The sequence below is a fragment of the Haliotis rubra genome, unplaced genomic scaffold, assembly GCF_003918875.1.
Source record: "Haliotis rubra isolate DU_JTF1 unplaced genomic scaffold, ASM391887v1 Scf228, whole genome shotgun sequence".
Lineage (NCBI taxonomy): Eukaryota > Metazoa > Mollusca > Gastropoda > Lepetellida > Haliotidae > Haliotis > Haliotis rubra.
Genome location: NW_025766314.1, coordinates 788,398 through 802,337, shown reverse-complemented (window position 1 = coordinate 802,337; position 13,940 = coordinate 788,398). Strand labels below are relative to the sequence as shown.

General features: G+C 39.5%; 1 protein-coding gene across 1 annotated transcript in view; it reads right to left on the bottom strand.

The window, feature by feature from the left end:
* Nucleotides 1-2,038: 2,038 nt before the first annotated feature.
* The window catches only part of LOC124277806 (relaxin receptor 2-like), a 47,978-nt gene continuing 36,076 nt past the window's right edge, over nucleotides 2,039-13,940 (bottom strand). The window contains exons 2-6 of the mRNA XM_046713521.1: nucleotides 8,532-8,696; nucleotides 7,818-7,901; nucleotides 5,865-5,976; nucleotides 2,569-2,640; nucleotides 2,039-2,114 (exon numbers count right to left, since the gene is read on the bottom strand). Coding sequence (XP_046569477.1) covers nucleotides 2,039-2,114; nucleotides 2,569-2,640; nucleotides 5,865-5,976; nucleotides 7,818-7,901; nucleotides 8,532-8,696 — 509 coding nt within the window. The remainder of the gene's footprint in view (nucleotides 2,115-2,568; nucleotides 2,641-5,864; nucleotides 5,977-7,817; nucleotides 7,902-8,531; nucleotides 8,697-13,940) is intronic.

Sequence of the window (13,940 nt, the reverse complement as noted above, 5' to 3'; positions counted from 1 at the left end):
ATGTGACACATAGTAATAGGTCGGACAGGATTGTTTCTGGATTAACTATCTCAAATCTATTTGGGTTTAACCATCTTGATAGTCAATAGTAGATTCACCAAATCTGCTTTGATGTGTTTGCAGACTGTGCATTCTGTAGTGTGTTGTCAGTTAGAGCACACGCGCGCATGCATGCACACACGCATATCTGTTGGTTAGTTGCATTGTATTTTTACATAAAAATCAGGAATTGATAACAGGAGGTGATATTAATAATCATACTTACATGTTTCGTACACGGTTTTCTCGGGCAAATATTTGCGAAGAAAATGTCTTCAGTTTATTTCCCACCAGGTGTCTAAAATAAGAAAGAAAGTGAAGGTTAGGATGAGTTATAAGTCAATGTTAGTCTGTATTGTCGTTGAACCATTTGTGCCCATAAACTGTCTTGAGACATACAAAATTATTCTTTAAGGCATATTGTGGTCATTTCAGCTGATATACTGTTGTACAATACATATATATCTTATTCAGGTTGCAATAGAGAATCCGTGAAGATCCGGGTTAGAGTTGGTCCCTGACTTGGCTGATGCATATCATGGTATCACAGTGGTCAGTCTCGCTGATTTGGTTGACACATGTCATCGTATCCCAATTGCGTAGATCGATGCTCATGATGTTGATCACTGGATTGTCTGGTCCTAATTCGATTATTTAAAAACCGCCGCCATATTACAGTAATATTGCTGAGTGCGGCTTTAAACAAATTTCAAAGCTTTACAGCTTTAGTTTACAGCTTTAGTGAAACCACGAGAACGGGTATGGTGCTGACAAACCATCCAGAAACATAATCGGGGAAAGCCGGGATTCGAACCCACCAACATAATTTTCTCGTATGCCGAAAAGGATGCAGCTCCGCACAGCGAATTACGGCGTCTTACAAGACTGGACCACCAGTTCCAAGTTCCAATAACTCGATCAGTGGAACAATAATGATACAAGTATTTGAGGTAACGAGTTTAAGAGTTTTCCCCTTCATCCATCACTGAGTACACATATACACTTAGCTCATCCTCGATGTGACAGGGTTATAGCGTCTGTAACAAGGATGATGAATTAGAGCGTACTTACCGTGTTGGCAGGCTACGGTATTGCCTGAAGGACTCATTCTAAATTTAGGTTCTGAGGTACAATTTATGACCTACATCGCGGGAGATTTACAATTGTGGAAAATATGATAAACATAGCAGCAGAGGATCAGTGAATTATCCCCACTGCGATGACCTCACAGAGTTGTCATGACAAAATATTACCAAACATACACTTACTTAGGCTATGAGGTAGAACAATTTTTCGCCATCTGTAGCGCTATTCACCGCAGGGGCGCCAGAAACAGGTTTCAAGGTTTAACACATTGTACCCAACTTAGGAATCGAACCAGGGTATTGCGTGAAGAGCGAACGCTATAACCATTAGGCTACTGCACAACCCTTTTCAGTTTTTGACTTTGTATGAACACGCTAGTGTTGGAAAGTGGTTGAAATCTCATAACTGATGATTGCTTCATTACCAACGAACAATCATCGATAAAAATTGGTTAGCGTCAATTTTCAGATTTTCCTATCCAGGTTGTTATTGCAGATATGTATAACATGATGCACCTTGCTACTTTAAAGTGATGTTGATATATCATGAACATAAACCTTCTGGGGTCTTCAACAAATATTCAGTCATGACGTTTCAGTTAGTGAAGTGAGTTTTCTAAGAATTAAACAAGTTTTCAGGCCCTGACAACTTCGAAGATATGTTCCATCGTCAAGTGTTTTAAAGACTAAAACAACAGTTCCAAAATAGTTTGTGTTCGATTATGAGAAAATGTGATCGATTGCTTGGTCGTTTGGTCACTTCGACCAATCTTCGATTATTTCAATTAATCGGAACACCACTAGAACACACCATGCCAAACATGGCCTCATGCATCTAATGTATTACATATTGGGCCAGTTTACTCCATTTTCTGTATTTCAATATACTCAACATCAGAGCTACAGTTTATTACCTACACTGCGGTCAGTTTCCGACAATGTCTGAACGTTCCGTTCCTGATCTGCTGCAGAGATGAGTACTTGAACAACCTGCAGAAATAACAGAGAGTGTCAGAGTGTCACAACAGGGAATGACGTGAGTGATGAATGAATGATAATCTTAAACCAGGAACACCCCGTCAATCAGTACTGTATGAAAACTGCCACGTGTTTCTGGAGGTAACTTTAAACGCTGGTAAGGTATATGATGTAAAAGGACAGCATTCTATACTAGGGGCTGCTTTTTCGGGCCCTGTAAAGCGTAGATTGCACTGGACAAATAAGTGGAGTAACGGGATTTCACTGTTACATGTTTTGCTTACAGATTCTTACATATACGAACACGCATGACTTTATGTTTCGCGGAAGTTGCCGGTATCTGTATTCTCTCCCTCATATGCACTCAAGCACACACGCAGGCAGACAGACACGCACGCACGCACGCACGCACGCACGCAAAACCCCAAACAGACAAAACCCATCAGCACAAACAGATTCTACTTACAGTTCGACAAGCTCCGTCAAGTTCCGGAAGTCTTGTACTGTGACTGATTGGATTTTATTTCCACTAATGCCGCTGCAAGGTAAATATGAATGTAACTGAAAAACACTCATAATCAAAATAATGATAATACCTGAAGGAAAACCAGCTTCAAACGAGGATAAGTTTCAGTGCCATACACAAGAGCATAATCAAACAAACGCTGAATGTATAATATGATGTTGATACAAACAAACAATTCCTTTTAAATTGAAAAGGAGCCCAGTAAGATGGGAGACCTGAACCTGAGGAAATCTAGACCTGCTTCATTTAGGACTTTACCATTCCAGAGAGGGCTAGGCAGTAGATGAAATAATGTGGCTGAGGGACTGTGAGACAGACTAATGTATAATTGTCATTACGAGAAGGGAACTGATATATTTTACACTAAAAACTGTTCTTGAACACAAGTCAGTATTTTTAAACACAAGTCAGTGTATCGAGATATGAGCAGTTCGAGACAAATATGATGTAAACTGGAGTTGATAACAGACTGGTACCTTCTTTCACCTTCACGTTTGTTCCCTTAGGTTTAAAGTTTACTTGTAGCAATTCATCTGCTATGTCAAGTCACGTAAATATCATTTCAATGCGGTTAATGTATCACGTATCTTCTCCCTTCAAGTATTATGATTGAACAAACCCAGCTGAAAGAAATTTCCCTTTTTTCTAATTGTGATGAGTTAAATAACAGTGACATCAAAATCAAATTTTGAATCCGTGCAAGTACACAATGTTTTTGGCAATGTTATGAGTCATTGTACATTAAACAACTTCATATAATCCCCATAGATCATGCCGCATTCTTTGGTATATTGGAAATAAGTCGATATTTTTGTCAGTCGCAATCAAATATCATTTCGTTTTTAACAAGCGTTCTGAATTCCACATCCACTCCACCTACTTAGTGCACGTAATTTAGTTCGACTAAATTCCCAAATGACATCAAATCAATCATCGGTGATCAATCGAGGCCAGATTTTGTCCTGATTGAATATAGTGTCAACTAACACGTGACCACGTGGGGTCATCTTCCGCGGACACGTATTATTGAATAGAGTCCTCGGGGAGCATTGGGTTGACAGTGAAAGCTTCGAGTTATCTTTCAGCAGAGTTTACTGACTTGCGGGGGTTGTCGGGGACGGTGACGGATCACTTGTGTTGCCCGAGGGTTGCCACGAAAACATGGACCTTGACGAATGTGTATTTACGTTAATAGATGAGAAGATGTCTTAAATAGACAACGTGTCCAAACAGATTTAAAATTAGTAAAGAATATCTTCATTTGCCTTGCATACACTTCGCAAGGGAATAGATCAATAGACATTTTGTGTAACGTTACAGCTTAATATTGGTCTTATTAAATTTAGAACAACGGGAGAGTTCTATCGATATACAACGTCTTTATTACTAATATGATTGACGTTTCGGTGTAGCTACTAACACCATTATCAAGCAAGTGATTTACTGAATTTTGCTTTACACATGAGGTAAGATGATATTGTGTTTGGGAATATTGACGAATGCGTATTTGAGTTAATAGATGAGAAGGTGTTTTTAATAGGCAATGTGTCCAGACAGATTTACATCATTAGTAAACATACCTTCATTTGCCTTGTGTATACTTCGCAAGGGAATAGATCGATTGCCATTTTGTGTAACTTTACAGTTTAACATTGGTCTTATTCAATTATTTTTACAGATGAGGTAAAATGATACTGCTTTTGAGAATGTGTATTGACGAATGTGTATTTGAGTTAATAAAAGAGAAGATGTCTTTAACAGACAGCTTGTCACAACAGATTTAACACATTAGTAAACATATCTTCATTTACATTGTATATACTTGGCAAGGGAATAGACAAATGGAGATTTTGCGTAACGTTACAGCATAATATTGGTCTAATTAAAATTTGTATTACAGATGAGGTAAGCTGATATTGTGTTTGTGGTTATTACACTTTCATTGCGATGTACTTGTATGTGTATGTGAGTGCTTGTACTAGTCCGGATTTCAGTCATCATCATCATCATCATCATCATCATCATCATCATCATCATCATCATCATCATCATCATCATCATCATCATATTTTTTTCTTTCTGTGAGATTTCTTGTCCTTGCACATGAAGATGCCACTCAGTCACATTAGATTCCAAGCCCATCAATAATAGTTTGATAGTCTTAATGCTGAAGGTTTAATGCCAAGGTAACAACAAGTACCATCTTTAAGTAATCGATATAATATGACGCTTTTGGGTGATCGAACCTTCATTTCTCCAGACAGACAATTAACCCACTTTACCACGGTGGTTCTTTTGATGAGATGTAGAATAATACCTTGTATATGTATTTAATGTCAAACGACGACACGTCGTACAAGGACCTTGCGTTTATCTGCTGTCATAGGTTGCAATATATATGGCCATTCACACATTTCTCACTTTGCTCCAATTACAGTGTCTACAATAAGATATGACTGGACACTAGATTGCAAAGCATGGAATCCATCCTCATAGACGCATGAAGAAATATGTGATAAATCGTGGCGGAAAGACCCCCTTAAAATATCAAGAAATGCTTGTCATTGCCTATTTGGGCAGAGATGCTTACACAATAAGTCGTCTGGAAAGTCTTGTACCGTTAAGAACAACATGATTAGTCTCATTGTAAACAGTACCCAAGGGTAGTCTAGACATCAAAGGACCATCCACAAATGCTATATGGGATTATGTGATGGAAGGTATATATATCTGGAGATCGGATGACACTCATCAAGATATAGGATTATGGAATGGAAGGTATATAAATATCCATGCTGTGTTATATCAGTTTTAAAACAAGCAATATTTAATGTATAGGTGATGTGAATAACAACTATGCATCGAGACGAGGTGAAGTGAATTGCAGTTCCACGTCGCATTCACGATGCCGTATAGCAACCATTAAGCGTATCATGTGGGCGTGCTTTTACTAATCTGGACTATTGCCGGCTTCAACCCACTGACATACTTTGCCAATTAATACCAATCTGGAATGCTCTACTATGATGCACTATACTGATTTCGAACAAACCAGTACGTGTTTTTACCTTGTCACTGACGAACGCCAGGCAGGGAAAAATCAAGTATCATAATTGGTATGACGCATCCAGAAATCAAACCGCCGATCTTCAGCTCTCCGGACAAGCGCCCTACCCACTAAGTCAAAGAGACGGTATAGAATAGCGTACAATACATAGATACGTAGACAGACTCACAGTTGGGTGACTCTCCATGGTATGTGTTTGGGCACTCCAGATAACTGTTGGTTTTCGCAATATAGATGAGTCTTACTCTTGCACTCGCACTGTTTAGGAATAGCGGACAACACTGAAAACAAGACGATATATCAACGGTGCATATTTCTTCATTATTGTTCTGTGAGACTTAAAATATTTTATATGATCACGACATTTGAGAATTTTCATTGTTTCCGTTACAGCGACACCTCGTGAACATACATTCATGTGGTCCATGGACATAAAACAAATTACAGTACAACCAGAAATTATTGAGAATTTAACGATTGTAATTTATTTTTATATTTTTCACGCATTACTCACGTATTAAATGTGAATATTAGCAGAACATAACTCCAGATTTAAAGACATGTGAACAGTTAGTATTTTGTCAAGTCACCATGGGCAGCAATGCAGGCTTCAGTGCGGCATACTACTGATCAAAGAAGTTAGAAAGTCGTGGTCCATGCTGTCCCAATATCGGACCACCTCTTCTTTCATTTCAGCAATATTTGTCAGATTTTTCTTATTGACACTTTCCTTCATAAGTCCCCAAACATTTTCTATTGGATTTAGGTCAGGGCTATAGCTTGGCCAATCTAATAATGTCATATTTGGGGTCCGAAACCAGGCCAGTGAATGCTTTGAACGATGTTTTGGGTCGTTGTCCTGCTGGAAAATCCAAACAATTCCATAGAACACGTGAGCAGATGGAAGTACATGTCCCTCGAGAATATCTGTGTACCGCTCACTGTTCATATTCCCTTCCAATACACAGAGGGGCGTTGCCCCTAACACAGATATGCCAACCCACACGTTACATTTCGGACTGTACTTTGGGCGCTGATACAAAGGTTTTTTTCAGTTTGTTTGGTCCAGAATTTCAGTGTATTAGAAAACAGCCACACAGAACTTTCATCTGAGAAAATCACATTGTCCCAGTTAAAATTTCTATGCTGTAAGCAACCGGTTCAACCTTCGCTACTTTTGTTCAGGTTTCATGATCGGTGATGGAATTCCTCGACTTTTCTGCCAACCTATTGCATGCAGCTCAGTTCTAATTGTCTCCTTACAGACAGCCACAGTTCCTCTATTAATCATATCCAGCCTTAAGTTTTCTAAACTCCTTCGTTTGCCTTTTAGAAACAAGATTACCAAGCCGCCTCCTGTCATCGACAGTCAATTTTCTGGGCCTACCTGCGCCTCCCTGGTGCTCAATGCTATATCCATTTGCAATATTTTTCAAAACACGATAAACAGTGGACAAAGGGATGCCTGTTCTACTTGAAATCACTTTAGCTGATCTGATGTCCTTGTTATAATACTCTAAAATCAACTTCCTCTTCTCTAAATCATCCATACTGAGGATCACTGAAAATGTCGTCTGCTAGCAAGTAAACAAAAGGGGATAACTCTTCACAAACTAATGAAAAAGGATTAACGGAGTTGTCTCTCTTAAATGAAACCAAGCACTTGATAGCTGGTCAAGGTTGTTTATACTAGAAATCCAACTAAACATATTCCTAAAATTCTCAATAATTCTGGTCATACTATATAAATTAGTGCAAAGTGGAGTTACTCGAAGTTCGTGCAAAGAGGTATGTCGGTATCAGATCATACTTCTGATATCTTCTACGTCATGTCGAAATAATGGACTTCGAGTTAAAGAGTCACATTGCAATTGTACATATCTATCAACCCTTTTGGGTTATTATTATCCAGTTAATTAAATAATGACACATTACTATGATACATTAACATACTTTTTCATGCTTGCACGATGAACCAAGAAAAACCGATCTATTTCTCCTACCCAAGGTGCTACTTGTCTTGTGTATTGTCAAATAGTCCTTTATATTCACATTTCTATCATACAGATTAAATTCTTGAAAATAAAGCTTTTGGGGGAGTAGAGTATACATCTTCACTTACCACATTCACGGGATTCCTCTTTTCTGTCAGCCTCTGGCCGTTTTTCATACAATGTTTGAAAATACTGATTGTGGTATTCATCGCCTGTGGGTGTAAGGGAATCCATATCAAGCATGTGTTAAAAGTTTTAATTTGCACAAAGTTGTAAATCAGCGTATGTTCTGTTTTTAGTTTTCAGATTCTAAAGAGCGGTCCAACCGTTTTGGACACAGCAGAGTTGTATCCCTTGGGCATGCGAGAAATAACGGGTTTGAATCCCGGTTAGCCCTGATTATACTGCTTGGCCTGCCAACATAACATCTGGGATAGTTGGTTTCACAAAGGACTCGGTTAAGAACTGGTCTCCAGGAGCCCATGCTGGTCGTAAGAGGCGACTAACGGGATCGGATGGTCAGGCTCGCTGACTTGGTTGAAGCATGTCATCCATTGCGTAGATCGAAGTTCATGATGTTGGTCACTGGATTGTCTGATCCAGTCTCCATTATCTACAGACCTCTGACATATAGCAGGAATATTGCTGAGAGCGGCGTTAAACAACAACCAACAACTGATTTCACAAAGAGGCAAACGTTTGAAACCTGTATTGGACTTTGTTTGGTCTTTCATTAAGCTGACACACAGCGGCGTTAACCATCACTCGCTCACTCACTCACTCATGTAAAAGTGATAAACATTTCATGATTTGAAGCAGAAGATAATGCAACAATAGCCTACATTTGGACTGTTCATCAGATCCATCCGGACAATCGTCGACGTGGTCGCAGATTTTTGTGCGGTTGACGCACACGTCGGAGGTGTCACATGGTACAGTGCCATCCGGACAGTTCAAGCTGTTTGTGTTGGACGAGGAGCCGGGCTCCTTGGAGTCTGTTGAGCACACTGAAATAAGCATCAAAGTCACTGAAATTAACATGTCTGTGACAAGGAGGCCTTCTGTTGTGCGACACTGAATACTGAAATTGACATGACAGACAGTGACATTTGAAACATATGGGGGACACTGACTGTTATATAATTATGCAATGGCCGTGATTGCATAAGATGCGTCTCGGAATGACATGTGCCAAACATAATTTGTCAAAAATGAAAGCAAATAATATTTAAAGTTTCCATATTTCCTGATTTTAAAGAAACACGCAAACTGTTGGACTTCCTCATCTATTACACTTAGTATAACTTAGCGGTAAGACATTATGCCATGAAGCAGGCTTCCCCATTGGAACCATTGTGCACCCTTTCTTGCGAATCTGTTTCCTTGTGCGTGTGAATCAGAATTTTCCCCCGGGTTGGCTAAGGCAAAAAAGCTTTTACTGATCTGATATCGTTCAGTTACCATCAAATATCAAATTTCCTTCAGCTGATTTACCCACCTTAACTAGAAACAAAGGAGGCCAGTGTGACCACCTCGTTTGTTTCATATTTAGATCTGTGCGTAAAGATTCAGAATGACAAAACACACTTTCAGCACGACTGCATGAGAATGAGGGATCACAGCTTTCCCTTCTTTGTCGAGCAATATTTCAGCAACTTCAGGCTTTGGTGTTCACTACCTGCTCTTTTTACCATGATTTCAAACAATCATGCGACTCTTGCCCAGACATTGTTTGATGAAGGTTACAACATTCAAGTCATGAAGTCAAGTGTTGGAATTCATCTTCAGTAACCCATGATTGTCGTAAAGGGCGACTAACGGGATCGGGTGGTCAGGCTCGCTGACTTAATTGGTTGACACATGTCATCGTATCTCAGTTGCGTACATCGATGCTCATGCTGTTGATCACTGGAGTGTCTGGTCCAAACTCGATTATTTACAGACCACCACTATATAGCTTGAATATTGCTGTGTGCGTTTTTAAACAACAAACAAACAAATAAAATGTAGGTGAGCGCTATTAAAACTCTTCATTACAATATTAATTAGTGTAAACAGCACCCCCACTCCCCTTACACCGTAGAAACTCTACGGTGCCAGCAGATCCCCTTACACACATGTATGTATGTATGTATGTGTGCGTGCGTGCGTGCGTGCGTGCGTGCGAGCGAGCGTGCCTGCCTGTCTGTGCGTGCGTGCATGCATATTCTCATGCATGCATGCATGCATGCATGCATGGATGGATGGATGGATGGATGGATGGATGGATGGATGGATGCATGTGTTGTCAGGTAAAATTGAATCCGTAAAACATTAGAAAAAACCCCAGTGTATTCATTGTTTAGAGGTTTGAACAAGACATGATACCCCGGTAAGATGTACTTTTGCACGAATCAAAACGAACATCGAACATGTGACCAAAGTCAGGACAGGCTCACGGTCGTGTTGTAGGGTAAACTGAAGCACGTATGTGCATTCCCCTAAACAAGACCCATCCTTACCCCCGATTGTTGTGAGATATAGTTCCCCATTGACACGTGTGTATGTGTGTGTGTGTGTGTATGTGTGTGTGTGTGTGTGTGTGTTTGTGTGCGCATGTTAGTATAAAGTCATACATGCCCTCGTGATCCAAGGTATTTCCAGCTTTCTCTTCTTAACGCATGTGTGTACGTGTTTGTGTACGTGTCTACGCGCGCGCATGTCTGTATATAAGCAAAACAATCTGCACCACGATGTTAATCCCCATTTCATTTCACCCCGCTGAAAAAAATCCCATGTATAACAGTAATTCTCAGTCATCAATCTAAGATGGCGTCTTCACTTACACAGTCCATCCAAAGACGACACATAACAAAACTATCGCAAAAACATATTTCCAGACTACTTGTTACAATTAAGAAACCAATCGACAAAATACCTCAGAGAATAACTACAGGTACATGTATAAGATATGCCCAAACAATGTTAGCTTCTAACATCAGTCGTCAGGTACATATGTCGTCACTTAACAAATAGTCCAATCAGCAGTTTTTTCAAGGTAAGTGATTGGAAGATATTTTTACCGTTCTAAGGGAATATTCTAATGATTGTAATGTATGACCAGGAGAGTATTTCTAAGATAGATGTAGAAAGTTGCGTGGCGCCAATAATGGAAAAGCGATCATACAACTCCCCGGCGGGGCTGTCACTCAACCCACGTACTTGTTAAGGAGGAATAGCTTTTTTCACTCCTTCGAATAACTCTCTCCCCACCTATTTTCTGAAGTTTTCAACACTTTGCGTGAACTCACAATCTCTTAAAACTTACAATCAAATTTGTTGAGGTGCAACGTTTCTGATCGATTTTTTCATGATAACAAGAATGACTTCATTTCAAAATGAGTCAAGGGTAAATGTGATTGTTGAAAATCGAAAATAGGATACAATTGTGTTCGAGTACTGCTCCCTCGCTGACATCCATATTCTATAGATCAATGCAAATAACCAAGAAGTTGTGTTTATAACCTATATGACCTCAGCGCAAACATTTAAAATGAATATACTCGTTCAGTCACAGTGTGTCAATCCATTAAATGTGAGTTGTTGCTTCATTAGACGTCAACAAAGAAGCTATTGTATTATGAGAACATGAGAAGCCAAGCCATGAGGAAACGAATCCAGTGGTCGGTAGCTAAAAAACTTATAGTCTGTTTGCAGTGAAAACGTACCGATGAATTTCACTTTAAGCAAAAAAGTAAATCAAATAAGGTGAAATTAAGATTGCGAATCCTCATAATTTGACCTTGCCAACTGAACATTTAAATCTCAGAATTTTATTCAACTTAGGATAAAAGTTGTTTAACAAACGAGCATAGTTTCAAATCGTTCTTATTGGTTTGTATTACATGGGGTATGCACTTTAAATGAAACACCAAGAACATGTAGGTTGGTCTAAGTTAACGTTCATCACGTACCGCACGTGCATTTGTTTTACTGTTCCAACTACTGCCCTTACCCCCTTGTAATACAAACCAATAATAGCGACACGTTTTCACTGCAAACAGATTATAGTTGGCAAAGAGAAAACTACAGACACGATGTACAGATTTACGTCCCAGACAACTGTTTGTTTTTCTAATTTAATGGCCACGAGAACTAATCGTTTTATCTTTAATGTATGGACTTCTACACACAACATTACTCAACAGAACAGGTGAGAATTAGTTTCGCCTGCAACACAGTCGACTTGTGGGCTATGTTTATTAGGTATTGTAACAGAGTTTCTTGGGAGACGTCGGTGCAGACGTTTCAGTCCTCGCTTCACCATCAATACATCACGTGATCTCGTTATCCTGTGAACAATCCATCTTCATTATGTGGTTATGCAAACTGTATCCAACTTGACAACGATTTCTTTTAACGACTTTGGTGAGTAAGTTTCTTGGATTCAACGCTGTTTGGAATAGTTTCCTCTTTTGTATCCGTTAAATGTAGAAGGGAAGTTCAACTGGGTTCAATAGCGCATACCTTTGTTACCACATTTTTGTCAATGTTACAACATTCTAAGCGCAAGTAAATCGTTGAAAACATTTTGCTGTAGACATTGATGTCCTATCCACATGCACCATATCTTTTCTGTATCAGATGAACAATTGACTTGCCTTTGCATGAGTTTGTGATGTATTCCACCGGTTGGACAGGAATCGATCATCTTTCGCGAACGCTTGGTATGTTCACTATTTGATGGTGATTCATTATCAAATATTCAATATGAAAGGTTTGGAGCTGTACAATATGTTCTAATCTTCATTTAGTGGAGATTGTTTGTGGAAGTGTTGGGTTCTTTTTGCAGTTTTAGAAGCTGAGTACTGCGTACTAACCGAACTAGACACATACATTTCGTACATGATGACAGGGGAAAGCCGTGTTTGACGTTTATTGGATGGACAATGAAATACGATATCGACCAGCATTTATATAACGGTCACGATTGCCACCAGATGGCATCGTGAAAGATGATAGTCAAATAAACTGGCAAAACTAGCTGATCTAATTTCTACATTGATTTCCCTCAGAGTTAACCGAGATGTTTAATGGTATTTAGGTGAGCCGAGTGATTGCCACGGATTTAGCAACAAACGACGCAGACAAAGACTATTCTAGTGATGCACCATCTGTACACGATAACAAATCAGCAGCACTCTCTGTTGCTTGACCAAGTAATGCTTATATACTAGGATAAATGAGAAATGTGTGACTGTACAAACACGACATGTGTCGCGCACCTGTTATCATGCAACACAGCATCAGAGCACCTTGACGTACTCCAACACCAAGCCAGCCCATCAGCCTCACAACAGTCGGACAAGACGTGTCTTCAATGGCTTACACCAACCAGGCATTTCGCATGGTTTCAACGCCGTATTCTTGGAATGTTCTCTGGTACAGAACCTACTTACTTGTTGGTAATCAGGACAATTAGGTATGCCTCAAGACGTCTTCATACTGCGCCACATGAGGCGCTAAACAGCACAGAAACACGGTGGCTTGGCCTATTCTGGTTGTTGATCGTGCTGTGTAGTGTGTGTTTCTGCATGTGTAAAAACTATCATGCTGAGGGCGGAATAAGTGAGAATGTAATCGATCTTATACCAAAGATGTTGTTTGTTTGTTGTTGTGTGTGTGCGTGTCATTAACTGCATTTGGGGGTGCGTATGTATGTACACATGGACGTGAGAGTTAGTGTATTTGTTTCGATATGTTAGTTGTATACTGAAGGGCGAGGACCTTTTTATGACAATGCTTCCTACAATCATAAGTTATAACTGCATGGTATAACTCCAGTACATTTACAGAACTCTGATTGTGTCATGAATGTGAATGAAAACAGTAGTGAAGCAATGTGTTCTGGAAAAGGTGAGCGAATCCTGCCCCACTGGTGGCATACATCACACACACGCACACACACACGCACACCCACACGCACACGTACACGCACCTGCACATGCACGCACGCACGCATGCACTCACAGGCATACACACACACACACATACTCAAAAGACATGTTAATTGTTCACTTAGAACAAGCACAAAATATTGATCTAGTTGACATTGAGATTTATATCGGACATTATTTTGATCACTGATGTGTCAAACTTTAGATGTCCTCCGCATATTCATCACAAAACATTTCGATATCTTTACTTTGGTAAAAGATATATACCTTACAAATACTAGACTTTCTCTTTCAGTCACAGTTTCCTTTAATGAT